This window comes from Drosophila bipectinata, chromosome 2L (assembly GCF_030179905.1).
Source record: "Drosophila bipectinata strain 14024-0381.07 chromosome 2L, DbipHiC1v2, whole genome shotgun sequence".
Classification (NCBI taxonomy): Eukaryota; Metazoa; Arthropoda; class Insecta; order Diptera; family Drosophilidae; genus Drosophila; species Drosophila bipectinata.
This window is the reverse complement of record NC_091736.1, coordinates 22,682,114-22,702,459: the sequence shown is the minus strand read 5'-3', so window position 1 is coordinate 22,702,459 and position 20,346 is coordinate 22,682,114. Positions and strand designations below refer to the sequence as shown.

General features: G+C 40.9%; 1 protein-coding gene and 2 long non-coding RNA genes across 4 annotated transcripts; 2 read left to right on the top strand and 1 right to left on the bottom strand.

Moving 5' to 3' along the window:
- Positions 1 to 1,919: 1,919 nt before the first annotated feature.
- Nubpl (NUBP iron-sulfur cluster assembly factor, mitochondrial) lies at positions 1,920 to 3,069 on the top strand. Its single transcript, XM_017245145.3, has 2 exons — positions 1,920 to 2,148; positions 2,204 to 3,069. Exons 1-2 carry the CDS (start codon positions 1,977 to 1,979, stop codon positions 2,881 to 2,883), a joined length of 852 nt encoding a protein of 283 aa, XP_017100634.1. The 5' UTR covers positions 1,920 to 1,976; the 3' UTR covers positions 2,884 to 3,069.
- LOC108127846 (uncharacterized) lies at positions 2,273 to 6,620 on the bottom strand. 2 transcript variants are annotated; one of them, XR_011442227.1, is made up of 3 exons: positions 6,469 to 6,620; positions 5,947 to 6,402; positions 2,273 to 4,527 (listed from the first exon to the last, which is right to left on the bottom strand). It is a non-coding gene; the product is annotated as an uncharacterized lncRNA (long non-coding RNA). The 2 variants fall into 2 exon arrangements; XR_011442228.1 differs by lacking the exon at positions 2,273 to 4,527 and adding an exon at positions 5,584 to 5,884.
- LOC138925959 (uncharacterized) lies at positions 4,998 to 5,474 on the top strand. Its single transcript, XR_011442229.1, has 3 exons — positions 4,998 to 5,110; positions 5,160 to 5,291; positions 5,347 to 5,474. It is a non-coding gene; the product is annotated as an uncharacterized lncRNA (long non-coding RNA).
- Positions 6,621 to 20,346: the final 13,726 nt, after the last annotated feature.

The following is a 20,346-nucleotide window of genomic DNA, read 5'->3' as shown; positions in this document are numbered from 1 at the left end:
TCGAAAATCATCATCTGGGACGAATGCACAATGGCGCATAAACGTGCATTAGAAGCACTTAACCGAACATTAAAAGATTTACGCAATGACTCGAGATGTTTTGGAGGAGCAATGATTTTACTGTCTGGCGATTTCCGCCAAATACTGCCAGTAATTCCAAGATCTACGGCTGCAGACGAAATAAACGCTTGCCTCAAATCGTCAAATCTATGGCGCTATGTGAAGAAACTGCAGCTGACAACAAACATGAGAGTTACATTGCTTAATGATACATCTGCTGAAGATTTCTCGGAGCAATTGCTGACTATCGGTAATGGTCAAGTACCTGTCGATGAATCGAGCGGTTTAATATCATTTCCAAATAATTTCTGTAATTTTGTTTCATCAAAAGACGAACTTATCAACAATGTATTTCCAAATATTATTTCTAACTACAAAAATAATGAATGGTTGAGTGAGCGAGCAATTTTAGCGGCTAAGAATAAAGATGTAGATGACCTGAACTACATAATTCAAAATAAGATCATTGGAACAATGCATTCATTCAAATCTATTGACTGCGTCACAAATGAAGATGAAGCCACCAACTATCCAATTGAATTTTTAAACTCTTTGGACGTGCCTGGCTTACCACCGCACAATTTACGCCTAAAGGTTGGCTCCGTAGTAATCATGCTTCGAAACATAAACCAACCAAAACTGTGCAACGGTACGCGTTTGGTGGTTAGTAAATTGATGAACAATGTAATTTACGCTACGATAATGATAGGAAAATTCAAAGGTGAGGAAGTTCTCATTCCGAGGATCCCGATGATCCCAACCGATATGCCGTTTGAATTTAAAAGACTTCAATTTCCGATACGTCTTGCATTTGCCATGACAATCAACAAATCACAAGGCCAATCCTTAAAAGTTTGTGGTTTAAATCTAGAACATTCATGTTTTTCCCATGGTCAATTATACGTGGCATGTTCACGGGTCGGAAGACCATCTGCGTTGTTTGTTTTTGCGCCTGATAATAAAACAAAAAATGTCGTGTATCACAAGGTGCTTAAGTGAAGAGCAACCTATGTACTAAAATACAGAAATAATAATGAATGATTAAGGAGGAGAAAGAATATTGTATACCCACAAGTATTACAGAATTTAATTAATTTGAAAATTATTCTTTTTTGTTTGACTTATTTTTTATGCGTGCAACAACAATATGCCACAGCGAAACGTGGCAGGGTACTGCTAGTAATATAATAAAAACAAAATAGACTCGCCAAAACATATAAATACGTACATAGGTTTCACTTGCAAGTGCATTCGCCCGCGCATAAACATTTATACATTTATACATATACATGTTCCACAATTCTATTTGCGGTTAAGTGGAACAAAACTCGCCGTACTTCATAATATGGCGGAATTCTTGGAGCAGCTATACAGGACTTTGGAGGCGCTGAAAGGCATCGAGCGGCGCGGATTAAGCTGTGCCTTGTTCCTTAAACCTAGTACTTTGACGACGAAAATCCGCTGTCACACGTGTGCTAGCGAAATCGCTCTTTATTTGGCTACCGAACTAGTGTGACCAAAAAAAAATAATGGAAATGAGTATTACTGAACAGCTTAATACATATTAGCGGCGAAATACATAAACAAAACACCAACATCCAATCGTTTTGAATTCATTTTTGCTTATTTGTTTACAAACAACAGCTGTTCAGTATTACCCTTTTCCTTAATTTTTTTGGTCACACTAGCTCGGTAGCTGAATAAAGTGCGATTTCGCTAAAGGATTTTCGACAGCGGATTTTCGTCATCTCAGTACAATGCTTAAAATTTAAAATATATTTTAATACCGTTGTTTATTTGGTATTTTTTAATATGGAAAACAACTTTGTTGTTGTTTCAATAAGTATTTTTTATCTTTATTAGGTTGGTCACGCTGAACCTATAGAACATATAATAAAAAATTAAGTACATTAGCAATGCTAGGTTCACATATAAATTTTTCTCTGCGTTCGTATGCAACGAAATTAAATCATCACCAAAAACTTTTGATGGCCCGCAGCTTGCCCAAAAAAGAGACTTTATTTGGTGTGAAGGATATCATAGTCGTTGCATCTGGAAAAGGGGGTGTGGGGAAGAGCACTATCGCAGGTGGGCTAAATTTTAAGGAGCTCAGAAAAAAAGTGCAACTACCATTTTTTTTTAGCGAATTTCGCCTGCACCCTTGCCAGACTTGGAAAACGGGTGGGCCTCTTAGATGGTGATATTTTTGGACCAAGCATCCCCTTGCTGATGAACATACAAAGCGAGCCACTTTTAAATGATAAAAATCTTATGATTCCACCGGAAAACTATAATGTTAAGTGCCTATCGATGGGAATGCTCACGCCTTTAGATGGCTCAATCATTTGGCGCGGTCCACTGGTTATGTCTGCTATTCAACGGCTGCTAAAGGGAACAGATTGGGGCCTGTTGGACATATTGGTCATAGACACCCCTCCGGGCACTGGCGATGTGCATCTATCTCTTAATCAGCATGTACCTGTTACAGGTGTTATACTTGTATCCACACCCCACACTGCTTCGATACAAGTGACAATAAGGGGTGCTAAAATGTATGAAAAAATGAATGTACCAATATTTGGTGTGGTTGAAAACATGCGCTACTCTATTTGTGAAAATTGCAAAAGCCGAATTGAGTTTTTTAAAAAGGACGTTTCAATGGAATCTCTACCTTTAAAGCTTATTTCTATTCCGCTTGATGCGCACATAGCAGATTGCTCGGAAGCTGGTGTTCCTATGGTTGTAAAATATCCCAACAGCGAGTATGCCAATCAATTTAAGCGACTGGCAAAGGAAATTTGTTCATTAATAGAGAAAAAATAGTGCGATGCGTGCCGACTGGCAAAGGAAATTTGTTCATTAATAGAGAAATAATAGTGCGATGCCTTTTTAATAATAATTAATAATTTTATTTTATTAAAAACAAGCAAGCCCGGTGAACTCCGTTTCGCCACAGATAGCTTCGTTTTCTGTAACATTTCGTTTTGTTATTAAAGATCGAGACATTTTTTTGTTGTTTTATATTTGAAAATGTGTGGGTTTCCGTTATAAGATGATGGTTTTCTTTTTGGTAAATCACATTTTTTGTTCTTTGGTTTGACGTTAACATAAACAAAGCGGATGGTTTTCCAAATCGTGAGCACGCAACCTGTAACTGCCCATATAAAAAACAATGATTTTCCAAATTTATACCGAAAACACTAAGCGATTGGCCTTGTCTTTCATGAATTTTAAATGAATGTAATCGCCACAGTGCTTCATTAGTACTGACGTATCTGCCCATTTGGAATTTGCTCATTTCGTCATTCGCATTTTCCGACGCCACAAATATTGGATTGATTTGGCCGAATGACAACTATCAATCTTCTTTTGAACGCCGACGATAAACTGGATATCCATAAGTCCCGGTGACTGTTTCAGCAACTAACGGTCGCGGATACCGTATTGTGCATTTTCCATCAGCCATGCCAGACGATAATGGATTTAATGCACCGCACGGTCCATGCACCATCTGAGTCGTCACAATGTCGTATAGATAGGGATCAGTGACTGGATCAGGAATTTCAGCTGATATGATATCCACTTTATTTGAATGTAATTTGTTCAGCAACCAAATAAGAATATGAGCCGGTAGTCCACGCTGCTGCCATTCCACCGAGTACATATAACAACGTGTCTCCCAAAACTCGATACTTAGTGAGCACATCCATCAAAACTTTGAGTCAAAACCTTAATCGTCAGACGTCCAATACTCTAATCATCACCATCTGAATGAATAGCATCCCGCAAGGGAATATAGTCCTCAGATCGTAGCTTTTCCTGATTGAATCGGATCAACGCTAAAAGTTCGGTCTCGACATTGACATACATGTCGACAGCGAATTGTTGGAATTCATGACATTCTCTTCATGTGTACGAATCATCATACGATACGCATAATAATTCATTGCGCTTAGATTTTTATTCGTTATTATGCAAAATTAAATGAATTGTTAATGGAAACCAATAATAGCAGTAATAAGTGTGTGAATATTGTACATGTAATTGGATCGACCATCTTCAACGTGATGTATCCATCTTGCCCTTGCCAATAAATGGTTGGATATTTTAACGCGTCGTACAAACGATGTGCCTCCATTACACGATGCATGATATTGCTCCGCTGCATTGAATTTTCGCACATGTTGACCTTTTGGGGTAAAATTCGCTCTTATGACAAATTTGGGCCAATGGCATTCGTTCCAATGGTGTTTTGAACATATTAACCACAGCGTTATTAGCGTAAAAAAATACTTGCAACTGTTCAATAACTCGTCTCTTTAAATGTTGTGTTCCCTGAATATTGCACCGCACATTTGGCTGATCCACCATCGACGAAATGAAATATATATGTATATTTGCAGAAATTGATGAGGTGCATCTGGTGTTGGCACCATTGGACCATGAAAATTATATATTGGTCCTTGTCTGTAATTGCAAACAATCATTTGTTGAAGAATACGGTGTAACTTCTGATCTAGTGATGGTGTGTGCTGTTACACCACTGGTGTATATGTAGTTGTTATGTGTTATGTCCCAGCAGTTCGGCTGGTGGCAATAGTTCTTTTTGGGTATGGATTTGGGTACTCTTTTGTGGGTACCCATATCGCTTACTATTGGTATAGCGGCTTGGGTACTCTCTGCTTCATGTCTTTTTTGTATAACGCTGCGAGTATATACTTTGGTACTCCTTTTGGGTACGACGGTCGCACCACAACAAAGCGCAAACGAAAATTAGCATTTAAAGGAAATGACCGCTTAGAAAGTGGACATGCAGTAAATTGTTTCTTATTGTTGCTAGAAGGAGTTAAACAGATGCGAGTATATACTTTGGTACTCCACCACAAAGCGCAAACGAAAATCTTCTCTTTTTTGATTTTTGCTTCAGTATAACTTGAGCATATTTGGTGACACGACGTGAAAGTGTGGTAAATAATAAATAAATAATAAAAACACTAAATAAATATTAAAAACAGTGACAGTGAAATAGTGATAAAAAAGGATAAACAAGGTAATAATTATAATTATGGTTTGCAAAAGAGAAAAGAATTTATTTTCAGGCGTCAATTATAAGGCATTTGTTGCAGCCCTGGTGAAGTTGCCAGAAATTTAAAAAATATGCTAAGCGATTCCTTAATGATGGAGTATAAAGTCATTAAAAACAGCGTGAAATGTATATTTAGCACTACTTGGTAAGAATTTAAAAAAAATATTGGTTTTAATAATGATTTTTTTTTATAATATTAGATGTAATTTCTGCTGATGGCGGCAATGGAAATATGCCTCAAACAACAACAACAACAGCAACAACAACACATAATTTTCGCACACGTAACACATAAGTTTTTTTAAGCCAAATAAAATGGTGTAATTCTGTGAATTTCTGATAAGTAAAATAATTTTATAAATTTTTAAAAATGAATTAAATGTAATTCTATATTTAATAATTTTATACATAATAAAAAACAAAAATTTATAAGAAAAAAAAAATCTTTTTCTGGGTATGTAAATCGCTGTCCCTTGGTAGATACCCAAGTGGCTATACTGTATAGAGTACCCAATTCCGTACCTAAATCGATGTCCCTTAGTAGTATGTATTTGGGTACTCCTTTTGGGTACCCCAATTCGATACTCATTGGTATACGAAGAGGTGACGATTGTACACCGCCTATGACATGCCTTAGTTAAATTCGCCTCTGAAATACATGCCTTAGGTATTGACTGGTGGGTACTCGTCTACCCCAGGGGCATAGTGAATTCGACACCCATGCACTAGTGCGGCGAACTGCTGGGGTGCAATTCATTTTTTTGGTGTGAGTAATTGGTTTTGTGTGTTGTATCTGTTACCTTGTAAGTCGACATGAAGCCGCCTTCTCGAATAATATAAGCTCCAAAGGAAGTCATGCGAAAGCAGTTATTGTATTGAAGGATGTGTTGAAGAAAATGGTTGGAATCGGGATCACTTCCATCGAACAATGTTTTCAGTGGCTGTGGTGGTGTAAGTAATGGACCCAGTTTGACTTTTCCACTTGCGCAGCACAATCCAGCCGTTTCTTTTTTTAACTTTAACGCATTGCAATATCGACATATAGTCGTCATTGGTCCAATATCTAAATTTTCATCATCACAGTAGTTTGCAGTGAGATTATATTGGAATGCCAAGCGATGGCGTTGTCTCAATCGTGCATTTTCTCTTATTACATTTCGTCTTTCTTCGCTTAAGTTGTCTAAATACTCTGCCTGCTGGCTTGTATGTCTTGCGCGGTGGCCGATGTTCGAACGTAGTCCCCTAGGCATTTTGGACTATGGATAGAGTGGTAAATTTAACCTCAAATGTACGATCCACATAATATACACAGTTCAACTTACCACCTTAAAGACAAGATGCGTGCTGTTGAAATTGAATAAAAATACACGAGACTGATTTGATGTTTTCCAATTAAAATGTTAGGAAACTAATAACTTATTTTTTCAAATTTTTTCACAATTTGACAGAAAACCCAATGCCGGTTTGTCACATAAAATCAACAGAGAACAATGAGCTTGAGACCTTTCCAACGAATGCAAAATCGTGTAAATCGGTTCGTGCGTTCTGGAGTTATAGCGTCATACAGGAAAACCCGATCCATTAGCAGTCCATAGAAAACGTTTTGCCACCAAATGACTATAATTTCTGTACAAAATTTACTCAGTTCTAGTCTTATGTATTATAAAGTCATCTGGAGCGCTGTGAACCACGAGTGAATATAAAAATAACAAAAGGCTAACATTGTTTTTAAGTTATTATTCGATCGTAATTCAGCAAGTCAATCTCTTAGTGCTATAGCGTGAACTTAGTGCTATTTTTTCTTAGTCCATCTTTAGCTAACACAAACAAACTGGATGGTTTACCCACTCGAGAGCATGCTACGTATAATTGTTTGTGTGAAAAACATGGCGTTCTTAAATCTAAGCCACAAATAGACATCGTTTGACCTTGGTATTTGTTGATAGTCATTGCAAATGCCAATCTAATCGGAAACTGAATATGTTTGAATTGAATTGGCGCATCTGTAAATATAATAAGAATCCGTGGTATTAGTATATTTTCACCTCTGAACTTTCCTCTTTCCATTTAAAATGCTGGCTTCGATCACGATTTTTATTAATTTTTGAATGACTAATCGCGTGTTGTTGCACAGTCGGGGCGGGTTTAAATTACGAAGTATGATAAATGAAGATCCAACCTTTAATTTTACATTATGCGTTGGCATGCCTCGCGAATCCAGTGAGTTCAAAAACTTTGTGGGAACAACTGTCGTTGCTTTTTCTGACGCGCAGCACATCCTAGCTGGCTCATTTTTGAATTTCAGAGCGTGACAATGCGGACATTCTCTGTCCATAGCACCAATTACCACTTTTGAGTGAGCATAATACTCAATATAAGGCTGGAATGCTAGACGCTGGAATGTATCAGTTATAAATGCTCGATGTACCTGTTGTCGTTGTTTTTCATTTTTTCTGCGTCTATTGACTGTGAAACGGCGTGATTGTCGTTGTTCTAATCTTCTGACTTCATTGCGTTCAACTCGTGTATCTTCTGGCTCTTCTTGATGCAGTTGCGTTATTCTAACACGTCAATCAGTATTTTGTTGCTGGATTTGTTCTTCGATTCTTTCGGATCCTATATATTTCGCGTGTTTCGAGATCTACTTGTATCACGGCTCAAATCACGCCCTTTGCGTTTTCTTGTCATTGCTCATTGTACAAAACACTCATTAATATAATTAATGTATTTACTTAATGATGAAGGATTTTTGCCCTAGTTTAAATTGAGTAAAGATGCGATGGTAGCGTTAGTTTGTCAGTGTGATGAGGTAGTAATGTCATCGATTTTAGGTATGTCGAACAGGATTATAAAGGATTATATATATATAGATATTAGCCAACCCCGGCAATCGTTGTTTTGCCCATTTTTGTTTTCTATAACACATTTAAAAAAGTTAAAAAATAATTGTGTATTATTATTTCATCTTAAAATAATCTCTTTTATTATTTGTTACGGGAAAAATTAAAATGGGAATGGACCACAAGGCCGAGGGTTCCATCCCTTCCTCGGGGCAGGCCAGTTTGAAGCGACAGAAGTTATCACCTATTATTACTATTAGCCCCCCCTCTGGGTTGGGCTCCAGAGTCAATAATCCAAGAGGCGTGACTTAGGCAAATCTGGGCTCGTAATCTTCGCTGCCATGCTACAGGCGCTCCAACCTGTTGACCAACAGATCCGTCGAAGATCACAGATGGTCTGGACTTCGCCATCACAGGATGACTGGACTCGGTACTGGAGAGCCACTGACAGGGATATCCTGTCAGAATGCATACTTCACGGCCCTCAAGCTAGAAAAGCGCTGACTCAGGCGGGTGTGGATGCTGTCCAGAAACCCGAGGGACAAGACCATCCTGAATATAGTCTCTAAGTGGCTCTCTAAACTTTTGACGGACTTGAGGAAGGAAGCGTTCCACGGGTTTGTTGAACAGTTGGAACCGGGTGACCCACAAGTAATCTGTGGCGCGTCACGAAAAGCATACGACGTCCTCTTAAGAGGATCCCACCAGTTCAGCGAGCCGACGGATGATCGTGCAGGTCAGAGACGGACCGAGCCAACACGTTTGCCAAACACCTGAAAAGCGTATTCATCCGTTGCCCGTTACCGTTGCTCGCCAGAAGAGGCAGCAGAAACGGAACGACTCTTGGCAGAGCCCGCACGAGGCGGCGACGACGAAATACCACCTGTGATTAGAAATTGGGTACTTTCCGACCAACTGGAAACATGCTCTGGTAACCATGATACCTAAGCCCGGAAAAGCCGAAGCCGATCTTGCCTCTTATCGTCCGATTAGTCTCCTATCGATACTCTCCAAAATACTCGAAAGAGTGTTTTTGAGTAGAGCATTGCCAGTACTAGACGAGGCTGGTCTAATCCCCAATCACCAGTTTGGCTTCAGGCGGTCTCACGGAACCCCGGAACAATGCACAGAGTGGTGCAGTATATCCTGGACGCCTTCGAAACCAAGAAGTACTGCCTGGTTGTAATGCTGGGTGTCAAACAACCTGGTGTGGTACTCCGGTCTCCTGCTTAATTTGAAGACTAACCTGCCCAGACCTTACTACCTCTACCTGGAGTCGTTCCTGAAGAACCGAAAATTTTCGGTCAGATGCAGAGAGGCCACTTCCGCACTCAGGAATGCTCTCCGCTCTCATCAACGCTCGCATTGACAGGATGCCACAGACAGTTTTAATTAAAATCCCCCCTGTCATAATAAAAAAAAATTAAAAGGAAAAAATATTTAACAATGAAGAGGATATATAAGTAAGTGTTGAAGTGAATGTTGTGGAAATGGACGACTTGTCTGGACCGAATGTGCATAATGTAACGATTCAAATTAGAAATTCTGCGAGCTTAGAAGAAAAATTGCAATTGGATAAAAATGGAATTTTGTATGACATTTCTTTCAAAGGGACCTTCCAAAGGGATCACTCATTTTTCACAACTATCATGGCAAAGAAAATCAACGACACCAATTTTACAAAATAAGACGAAATTAGCCACTCACTATTCGAAAATAACCCTTTAACAAAGTTGTTAAGATCTCTCTTAACAAAAAAAATTAGTAAAACATGCCAACGACACAATGATCAGCTGTAAAGCTGCACTTAAACAACATTAAAAAATTCATTAACACCCAATCCAAGACCCTTTTTCTGAAGAACAAGTTGAAATTTATAAAGATAACAACCTAGCTATAGAAGCTGCAGAAAATAGTTTAAACCAACTAGCCCTAGAGATTTCCTCTTTTTCAGTCAACGAAAATTCAAATTAAGTTCCTGAATCAAGAAACTTTTTAGTTAATTTAAAATATCGTATTTATATTACAAATTCAAAAATTGAACAATTTAAAATTAACCAATCAATACAATAGTTTTCTTTTAACATACATACTTTTCTTAAGAAAAATCCAAAATAACAACAATAAAAATGACTCTTTAAATCCTCCAAAATAATATTCAGAGCTTAACTGCAAATAACAATAAACATTTGTTAGAACTATATTTAGTTAATAATAATATAAACATGGAAATAATGTCAGAAATCTGGATTTTAAACAACTCTATCTTTAGCTTAGCAAATTATAATTTTGTCTGTAAACCTCGCGCCGATGAAAGGCGTTGGAATTTAAAAAAAAAAGTTTAGTTTAAGGAAAACTAAATGTGACTGTTTGGATCGGGACGATGTTGCTGCACGATTTTTTTAAGCAAACATGGATTTCCTTTATTTTTACTCAAATCAATGGTGCGCGCTAAAAAACTTCGTCCGTTTACCCTCGCCTCGTTAGCGATCACAGACGCCTCGTTCTTGGCCATTTTACATATCGATAATTTTAACATCTAGCATTTTTCAAAACTAAACATTATTCAATTTTCATTATTCAAATATAAACTTAATTCTATGACGGCGGTAACATTCCCTCCCCCGTAATTGATCCCGATCCGTGGTCAGTTGTCATTCTCCAAGCCGACGTCCAGAACTGCTACCTTTGTTGCTGGTCTTTCTATAACACCATGCTGCGTCTTGATGGTCACCCGCCAAACTTGTCCATCCTTGGCCATCATTGGCCGTTCTTTTAGTCACAGGTTCCTTGGAAGAATTGATTTGACTGATTTGATTTGAATTGATTCGATGGTGATTTGAGGTACCTTCTCAAACCATTTGATGCGCCTGGTTAATACGGGCGCATACTCCTTAACCTATTGTTGCCAAAAGCGGTCTCCGAAGCGCTGAGTCTCGTTCTATCTTCGCTTCAGACTCATTCCCTCTTTTGGCAGCGGCTTGTATCCGTTCGCTAATCCTAGCAGCAGGTGAATCCAAACATAAGAACGTGAGAGGTCGCGAGTTGATGATAAATTGTGCCATCACAATGTGCCAATTGTCCATCAATGCGTTTCTCAACCCCTCGTCGTTGAAAGAGTAACTTGGGCAAATGTTCTTCAAGATTCGTTTCGTTGTCCGGACGAGTCTCTCCCATGCTCCACCCATGTGCGGTGCTCCTAGTGGGTAATCGCCACTTTTTGCCGTCGAACTTGATGGTGACCTTATCGTGCTCGATCTTTTTCAGCTTCTCGTGCACGGCTTTTTCCGTGGCTCTAAAATTTGTAACGTTGCTGAGAATATTTCCTTCGGTGTCCCTCGAGAGCGATATAATTGGCTAGCAGCATCTTTGCCTTGCTTACATGAGCCATTGTCGTGGTTGTTGGCATGTCTTGTCTTGATGATGCTCTCCTGCTTTTTGGATATCGGCCAGTTGCTGGCATCGGTCTTCAGGAACTCCGGGCCCGTTATCCACGTCTCTTGCTGGGTTTGCCTGGTGACCTTGGTAGCTCCAACTGCTACGTTCAGCTTTGAAGGAATGCACCGCCATTGCTCGACCAGTATTGTTTCAAGAATTTCGGCGACTCTGTGCATCACGAACTGATGAACAAAGACACTGCAACACTGTCTTTGAGTCCGACCAGTATGTGGCTTTGTCGATTTGTAGGTTGCGTGTGCTCATCACCTTGTAAGCTAAACGTGCTCCCATAACTATTGCCTGCAGCTTTATACGCGGAATAGATAGTAGTTTTAAAGGTGCCACCTTGGATTTCTCTATCACCAAAGATATGAAGACTGCAGAATACGCTTGCTCGCTGGCGTCGACGAATGTATGGAGCTAGGGACGTTGAAAGTCCTTACCTCTTGCAAAATGGTTTTCCATTGGCGCCATTCTTCTAGCATTTTCTCAGGTAGCTCCTGATCCCATTCAATTTTTTGCCGCCATATGCGCTGGAGGAGTATTTTTGGATCGAAGATCGAAATCAGAACTTCTAATACTTCTCGCTTGGTAGGGACTGTGTTTTCCGCAAGCAAGTCACGCTTCAGCCCTACCATCTGAAGCCATATTTTCTGTTGAACAAAAATCCACGAGCTTTTGGCTTCCAACCATAGCTTGCAAATAACTGTTAACCGTTTTTTTCTTTACGCTCTGTTCGCGAGAACAACCGAAAAAAAGCATGCCGTTTCGGTTTCTCTCTGAGCAGCAGACTTTGTTTCTTTTTGTTTCGATTTTCTGTTGAAAGCATTACGATGAGCCGATCATGAAACTCTCGTTTACCGAACATCGCTCAATGAGAGATTCGAGTAACGCTCGCGCAGAGAGACTCATTAAAAGACCGATTGACTGAAAAAGTCAGCGAAAAAAGTCTTTTCAATAATTTGTCTTCGTTGCACAGTGGAACGTTGTGTCCTATTTTAACATCCCATTTTCACGAATAAACTTCTTAAAATTTTAAACGTGCCTTTTTCAAATTTTAAACTAATATATTGATTATTTTAATTAAAAAATGAATAGTTTTCTTTTTAATTTATTTATTTTGAGTTAAGCCTAACAACTAATAAAGAATTTAAGTTTTTGGAACCTTGTGAACTACGTCGTTCGCTTAAAATAAAATGTAATATAAAATGTAATATACGAAATTGATGCACTTTTTTATTAATTTGTCTTCCCATTTTTAATAAATTTGAAAGGGCAATGTTTATACGCGAGATTTACATAGCCAATTGACGCGTTGAACCCACGAAACTTCACATACACATATACATGCACAAAAGACTTTTTGAATCGTCGATCGCGAGCAAACCGTCCGAGAATGAGCAGAGCAAACGAAAACCGCGGCTAATCCCAAAAGTCATAGCTCGCATAACAAAGGTGTCTACTTTGTCTCGCTGCCTTTGTCATACCACAAAAATCGCTGCGCCTGCATATCCTCCTTGCACATGTTGATCTTGTGAAACATGTCTCCGCAAATCGCTATTTTGTTGACCCCAAAGGCTAGCAAGACGTGTATAAGTGGGTTCAGGCAATCTGGTCCCCTGAGTCATTTAGCGCGAATCCGTGTGCCTTTGCGGCTGCATCCCATAAGAGCCTTATCTTTTTTGGTTTGTTTGGATTCAGCGCTATCTTCAGATACCATGTACGGCTGTTCTCCCGGCTGGTTTCTTTCTCGGATAGCTTAACCGCGTATCCTTTGTCTAGGGGGTTCCTGGTTTGACGGTCAATCTTTACGTACAGATCGGGTTCCTGAGAGACCTTTTTCCTCATGCTGGTAAGGCGCTTCAGAGGGTTACCCCAGCTCTCAGGAAGTTTGTCGATGCTGCCGCGCCACGGAAGTCCAACTTCATATTTTCCAGACTTCTTTTGGCAGGTGCTTTCCAGAATATTCACTGCCAGCTTATCTTCAGTTGAGTATAGCTCTCGTGAAACGAGTGCAACAAGGTTAAAATGTTCCTTGATGTCGTCATGAAGTTCTTCACAGTCGCAGTGGTGCATGAAAATGGATCGTTGTGGGTTCGATCCTTGGATGCTCCATCCCAGCATGCACTTTGATGCTATCGGTTCGTTCCATTTTCCTTCGCGGATCTTGCGAGGGACCTTGATGTCGTCATGAAGTTCTTGCTAGTCGCAGTGGTGCATGAAAATGGATCGTTGTGGGTTCGCCGATCCTTGGATGCTCCATCCCAGCATGCACTTCGATGCTATCGTTTCGTTCCAATTTCCTTCGCGCATCTTGCGAGGGACTGCCAGTTTCCAGTTATTTGTTCCGATTAGCAGAGTCGGCTGGGCAGAGTAGGACTGTAGCGGTAAGTCTCTCCAATGCTGGAATCTGTCGCATAGCTCTTTCATATTGACCCTCTGTCTCGGTAATGATATTTCTGAACGGTCTGGACGTTGTTCAACCAGTAACCTTACCGGGGTTCATTTCCGAGATTTGGACGGATGCTTTTACGGATCCACTCTAGAATCGAGTCGTCTCTCCGGTCCACTGCAAACACATTGGCGCTGCCTGGCCTTGTATTCCCAGTCTTTGGAATACGGATGCGTCTCTAAGGTCACGGATGATTTTTCATCTAGAAAGGCGTAGATTTCGGTCTGCCTGCTGGCGTAATGCAGCTTGACTGGAATGATGCGTAAGAACTGACTTCCGTGATTGTCGCCTCGATGCGTACTCACGTGACTTTGTGGTCTGTCTGGGCCGATTGTGTTTGTAACATATTCTGTATGAAGTAACTCATGGTGTCTCCTTGTACAGCCATTAATTCCACAGTTTCCGGTTCGACATCTGTTCCGGTGTACCTTGAGGCAGCAGAAACAGGCTTTGCCCGTTCTGATTACCCGCCACCTGTGCTCCGCGTAAAGGTTCCAGAATACCTGGCATTGTGTTGGGTTGTGACTCGGGTCGCTGCAAGCTACGCACCTCAATTGAACTTTCTGCTGAGCTGCTTCAGTATGGATAGCGTTCGATCGTGCTTGTCCTCATGATGGTCTAGGCTCATCTGCCTCTCCCTTGTCCGGGCAGCGACTGTTGTGGGAATTAACGGCGCCCGTTTTGTAAAACGATGGCGCCACCACTGCCTCTGCGATATTATACCTTGACTGCGGCCATTCTATCGTCGCGGGGTTGCATTGCCCAGTTTAGCTTGTGTTGGTTGAAAAGCTTATCCACCAGCTCTTTAAGCAGCATTGGATTGTTGAGATGCGCGTTTAGATCGCACGCCTCCATAGTCGCACAGACGTTTCGAACTACCAAAGCGAACTCTATTAACGCCTCCAATCTGTCTTTGGGTGGTGCTAGTCTTTGCACCTTTTCCACCATTCTCTCAAGGATGTGCTCTGGTCTGCCGAAGAACATCTTTAAGGTACTGATGACGTCTGGGACTCGGTTAGGTAGTCGGAGTTTATCTGTAACCAGGTCTCGAGCTTTCCCTTTAAACGTCTTTTGCAGACGTAGCATATTTTCCACATTTGTATATCAGGCTGCTGTCGTGCTGTGTTCAAATGTGCTGATTAATAACGGCCAGTCCTCAGGATGCCCGCTGAATGTTGGAAGGTCCTTGGGTATAGCTTGCCGGGCCGCTACTTGAGTACTCATAGGTGAATCTGTGGCTCGAAACATCCCAGCTACCGCTACGTCAGCGGGGTTCATTTGGATGAGAATTTTGTACTTTTCTTCCATGAACTTTGCCTCAGATTGTCTTTTCTCCTCGAGCATCCCGAACATTCATGTTCTCTCCGTTGCCGGCAGTATCGCGTATCGACGGCTAGCGCTTTGCCGAGCGGTTCTGGGGTAGCCATTGCGTCTTCACGTGTTTGAGGCTGTACTAGTGATATTTACAAAAGCTGTAAGGTGCTATGTGGCTGCAACCAGCGAGACATTAATCGAACGCCAATCCTTGAACTCAATGTCGCCTTCTATGCCGACACACTCGAAATAGTACCACCTCCTTAAAACGTCACACTGTACCAAGTGTACCAAGTCTGACGCTGTCTCGTTTTTGTTCTCGCAAATTCTTCACGAAAATATGCCGTTTGCTTTTCTTCTTTTTAACTGCGAGCTAACTTTGGCTGCTAGCGACGCGACGCTGTTTCTCCGCCTTAATCCGCAGGTATCGAAGTTTTTGGAGGAAGTTATTTAGAAATGTTGGGATCGGGGCGAGGTTGCTGCACGATTTTTTTAAGCAAACATGGATTTGGTTTTTCTTTTCTTTATTTTTACTCAAATCAATGGCGTGCGCTAAAAAAACTTCGTGCGTTTACCGTCGCCTCGTTAGCCTCACAAAGCGATCGCAGACACCTCGTTCTTCGGCCATTTTACATATATCGATAAGCTAAACATTAAAATGGCATTTTTCAAAACTAATTCTAAACACTATTCAACACTAATTCTAACGTTTTCATTATTCAAATATAAACTTAAGTCGATGAAACGCTTGTTTCTAGAGGAGGCATCTCGGAAAACGCTTTTTTAAATTCAGAATTTTTCTGCCTTAACAATGGTGATCCAACTTACTCACCTAATCAATCCTATTTCTCTACCCATGATGTCACTTTTACAACCAATAACCATCTTTAATTTAAATGGTCTTCAGTTAATTCTAAAATTTCGAATAGCAATCACTCTTTGGTTTTAATTGAAGCTGATCAAATTTTGGCAATAATAATAGGTGTGTCCTAACAGAAATAATAGTCTCAAAAAATACTGGGATGAGGTTTGCGTGTTTAGGCTAAGAAACGCGTGCAGAAAAAAATATTTTAAGTCAAAGCTTTACACAGATGCTATTGCCTATATTAACAGTAATAATAAACTTAATAATTACTTTTATAAAATGAGAAAGAATAACCTAAACAGGCTTTTTGATGATTTATCTGACCCTACCTTAATGAAAGATATGTGGGGAAAAATTCATTCCCTTAAACTTTATAAACAATTAAAACCTTCCAAAAGTACATTTTTTGACTTGGACCACCACGCTTTTCTTTGTCAAATAGCCATAGCTCCTGACACTACTTTACACAAATTCTATCTCAAACTTCACATATCGTGAACTTCTTGTCTTTCTCAATCCCGTAACCCTGATTCTCCTAAGGTCGATAAGATTTTATATAGATAAGATTTTATATAGAATGCTCCTACCCTTACCTACTGTGCAATTAGAAAACCTTGTTTCATTGCTTAATTTTACCTTAGACCAAGGTAATATTCAAGATAATTGGCGTAGAATAAAAGTTATTCCTGTACCAAAAAAAAACTTTACTCTTCCGTAATTACAAACAATAGACGTATTTGCCTTTTAAGTGTAATTTTCAAATGCTAAGAGAGCTTAATTAAATCGAGTATGGAGAATCACATTAATAGACTCGATATACTCCTTCCAAGGTTCTCCGCTTTTAGGAAAAACCATTCCACATCACAATGTATCAATGATGTGATCAACACTATATCTATTTTAATAGCTAGAGGCTTCCACGTAGCAGCAACAGTTCTTGACTTAAATAAAGCTTTTGACGCGGTGAAAATTCCTATCTTAGGTAGAAAATTAGTTAATTTAGGTTTTAACCACTCCTTAATAAAAGAATTTTAATTTTGGGCAAGGCAGTCCACGAGGTTACAGTCCACAAAGGGGTTAGTCAGGAAAGCTGTCTTAGCCCAATGCTGTTGAACCTTTACACTCTTGAGCTTCATAATCAAGCAAAGATCATGACAGTACTCTTTTCCAGTACGCGTACGATTTTTTATGGAAAAAATATAATACTCTCTGCAAGGGTATAACAAATATGTTTCTCCCAATGCTTAGTGGTTGTCACTTCGGAGTTCATCCCAGTAAATCCCTGATTTTTTATAAACCCTAGATTTGAGTACCCCTGCTCCTCATTCGCTCATATTTCTAAAGCAGCCTTAAATATTAGCAATTTCCACGCATAAATTTGCTCCCATCAACCCTATTTTTTAATTTTCCCTCTCGAATTATCTTTAGACTTCAAATTTTATTAAAGGTACCTACGTTAACAAAAAGCCGTCAGCCAACGGGTACAACAGGGGGACCTACGCGCAAGCAATTGCGTGCCGTAACTGTGTACACCGCTAATAGTGCGACTATACTCTCCACGTGTGGGCGGCTGGTAACAGGTCCCGGTAAGGTCATGTCTGGCTAATGGTAGTCGGGCGGGGAGATGAACACTCCCTTCCTTAAATCACCCCAGTCCAAGGTGGAACAGCATATGCCGAAGGATGCGTGTCCGAGGATGCTAACATGCGAGCTCTGGGGGACCGTCCGACCTCCCAGTTTTAACCAGGCTTATTGTGACAAGCCCGCTATGTCATGATGGACGAAGCCCTTCCCGCCTACTCGTGGGACCAAAATATGAATTCTACTAATCTAACCAAAAACCAAAGTGGAGAACGGAACTCCCTAAAAAAGTCCGGAAATGGGGTCAATGGACCTTCCTTCCGACTGAGGAAGGTCCTCGCAACTACTGCACCAAATGTAGGATACATTAAAACCTCAGAAGGTAACTGGACATCGTCCAGCAGAGAAACCCTAGAGGCTCTCATAGAGACACATTTCCCGGGATGCTCTCGAGAAGACACAACCCTGGAAATTCAGAGACAGGAGAATATCCCCCTAACCAACTTGAATACCTATTGAGTGACAGGTATCTCCGCTGGGCAATAAATAGCTTCAAGCCTTTCAAATCCCCAGGACCAGATGGCATTGTCCCGGCTCAACTAATTAAAGCCGGTCCCAATCTGAGGTCTTGGGTCAAGAAAGCTTTCTCAGCAATTTTCAGGATAGGCATCGTACCCGCAATGTGGTTGCGGACGAAAGTCGTATTTATACCCAAGGCGGGAAAACCATCTCACTGCACCCCTAAGGACTTTAGACCAATAAGCCTGTCGCCCTTCCTTCTCAAGACAATGGAGAGACTAATCAGCCTCCATATTAATCTTACTTTGAACCCAGATGATATCTCGGGATCACAGCATGCGTATAGGAAGGGCCGATCCACGGAAACGGCACTCCACGAAATCACTACTTTTGTCGAAAAGGCACTTAGTGATAAGGAATACGCACTCATTGCTTTTCTAGACATAGAAGGTGCGTTCAACAACATCCTACCAAGCTCGATAATCAATGCGCTGACAGGACTAGGAATAGACAATCAATCCATACGCCTTATAGAGCAGATCCTGGTAAACAGGACTGTTGAGGCGTCACTAGGATGAGAATCTATTCATAGATACGTCAGAAGAGGCAAGGAGGCGTACTCTCACACCTACTCTGGAACGTGGCGGTTGATAGCCTACTGCGATCCCTAGAAGGGGGTGGTTGCAAAGTTATCGCTTACGCGGATGATGTCGCAATTGCCTTCTCTGGAAAATTTACCTAGACTCTATGTGACCGCATGACGGACAAACTTAGTTAGGCAGTTAGAAAGGGACTAGGTGTAAACCCGTCCAAAACAGAGCTCGTCCTCTTCACTAGGAAGTACAAAATACCAAACTTAAGGCTTCCAAAACTATTAGGAGAAACACTATCCCTTAGCGATAGCGCCAAGTACCTAGGAATTACGCTAGACAGGACACTGGACTGGAAATCAAACACTATGGATTGCGCTAACAAGGCTACAATCGCGCTCTAAACTTGCAGAAAAGCCATTGGCCTTAAATGGGGAATGTCCCCAAAAATAGTAAGATGGCTTTACACAGCGGTCATAAGACCCATCCTATTCTACGTGGTGGTGGTCTGGTGGCCTGCTCTCACCAACTCCACAATTAGAGAGAAACTTAGGAAAACGCAAAGGATGGCGGAGGTCTGTATCACAGGCAGCCTACGTACCACACCGACGGATGCCCTAGACTTCACTCGACCTATTACCGGTAGAGATAATGGAGGTCAAGATAGCAACGCTTTCGGCCATCAGGCTACGAGAGACGGGCACATGGAAATGGACTGACTATGGACATACCAAGTTAGATCTACACCACTGCACGCCAACGGGGTCTACAGGTACGCAGTAGTCTGTCGATCATGCCACCTTAAAATACAACGTCTACATTCCAACAAGGGAGGAATGGGCCACACAAATTCCGGGACCAGCCGGCTCCCTCCATATCTCCACAGACGGTTCAAAATTGAATGGCCATGTGGAAGGCGGTTTCCATTGCGAACGGCTGTGTCTAAATGAGTCCTTGAGACTCCCCGACCACTGAAGTGTTTTCCAAGCAGAAGTAATAGCTATCGGAGAAGCACTCAGATCCCCAGCACTTATTGGAAATCAAGACACAATCTGTATCTTTTCAGACAGTCAAGCGGCACTCAAAGCCCGGATTATCATCCAACTCCAGGACAGCAAATGACTGCCGCAGATCTCTTAACGAGATGGCAGAGCAGCATGACATCCACCTCATATGGGTACCCGGGCATAGGGACCACGAGGGTAATTGCGCCGCCGACGAACTGGCAAGAGCAGGTACTACCAATCCTCTCCTACCGAAGAAGGAACCAGTAGGTATCGCAAAACGCTTGTTTCCAGAGGAGGCATCTCGGAAAACGCTTTTTTAAATTCAGAATTTTTTTGCCTTAACAATGGTGATCCAACCTACTCACCTAATCAATCCTATTTCTCTACCCATGATGTCACTTTTACAACCAATAACCATCTTTAATTTAAATGGTCTTCAGTTAATTTTAAAATTTCGAATAGAAATCACTCTTCGGTTTTAATTGAAGCTGATCAAATTTTGGCAATAATAATAGGTGTGTCCTAACAGAAATAATAGTCCCAAAAAATACTGGGATGAGGTTTGCGTGTTTAGGCTAAGAAACGCGTGCAGAA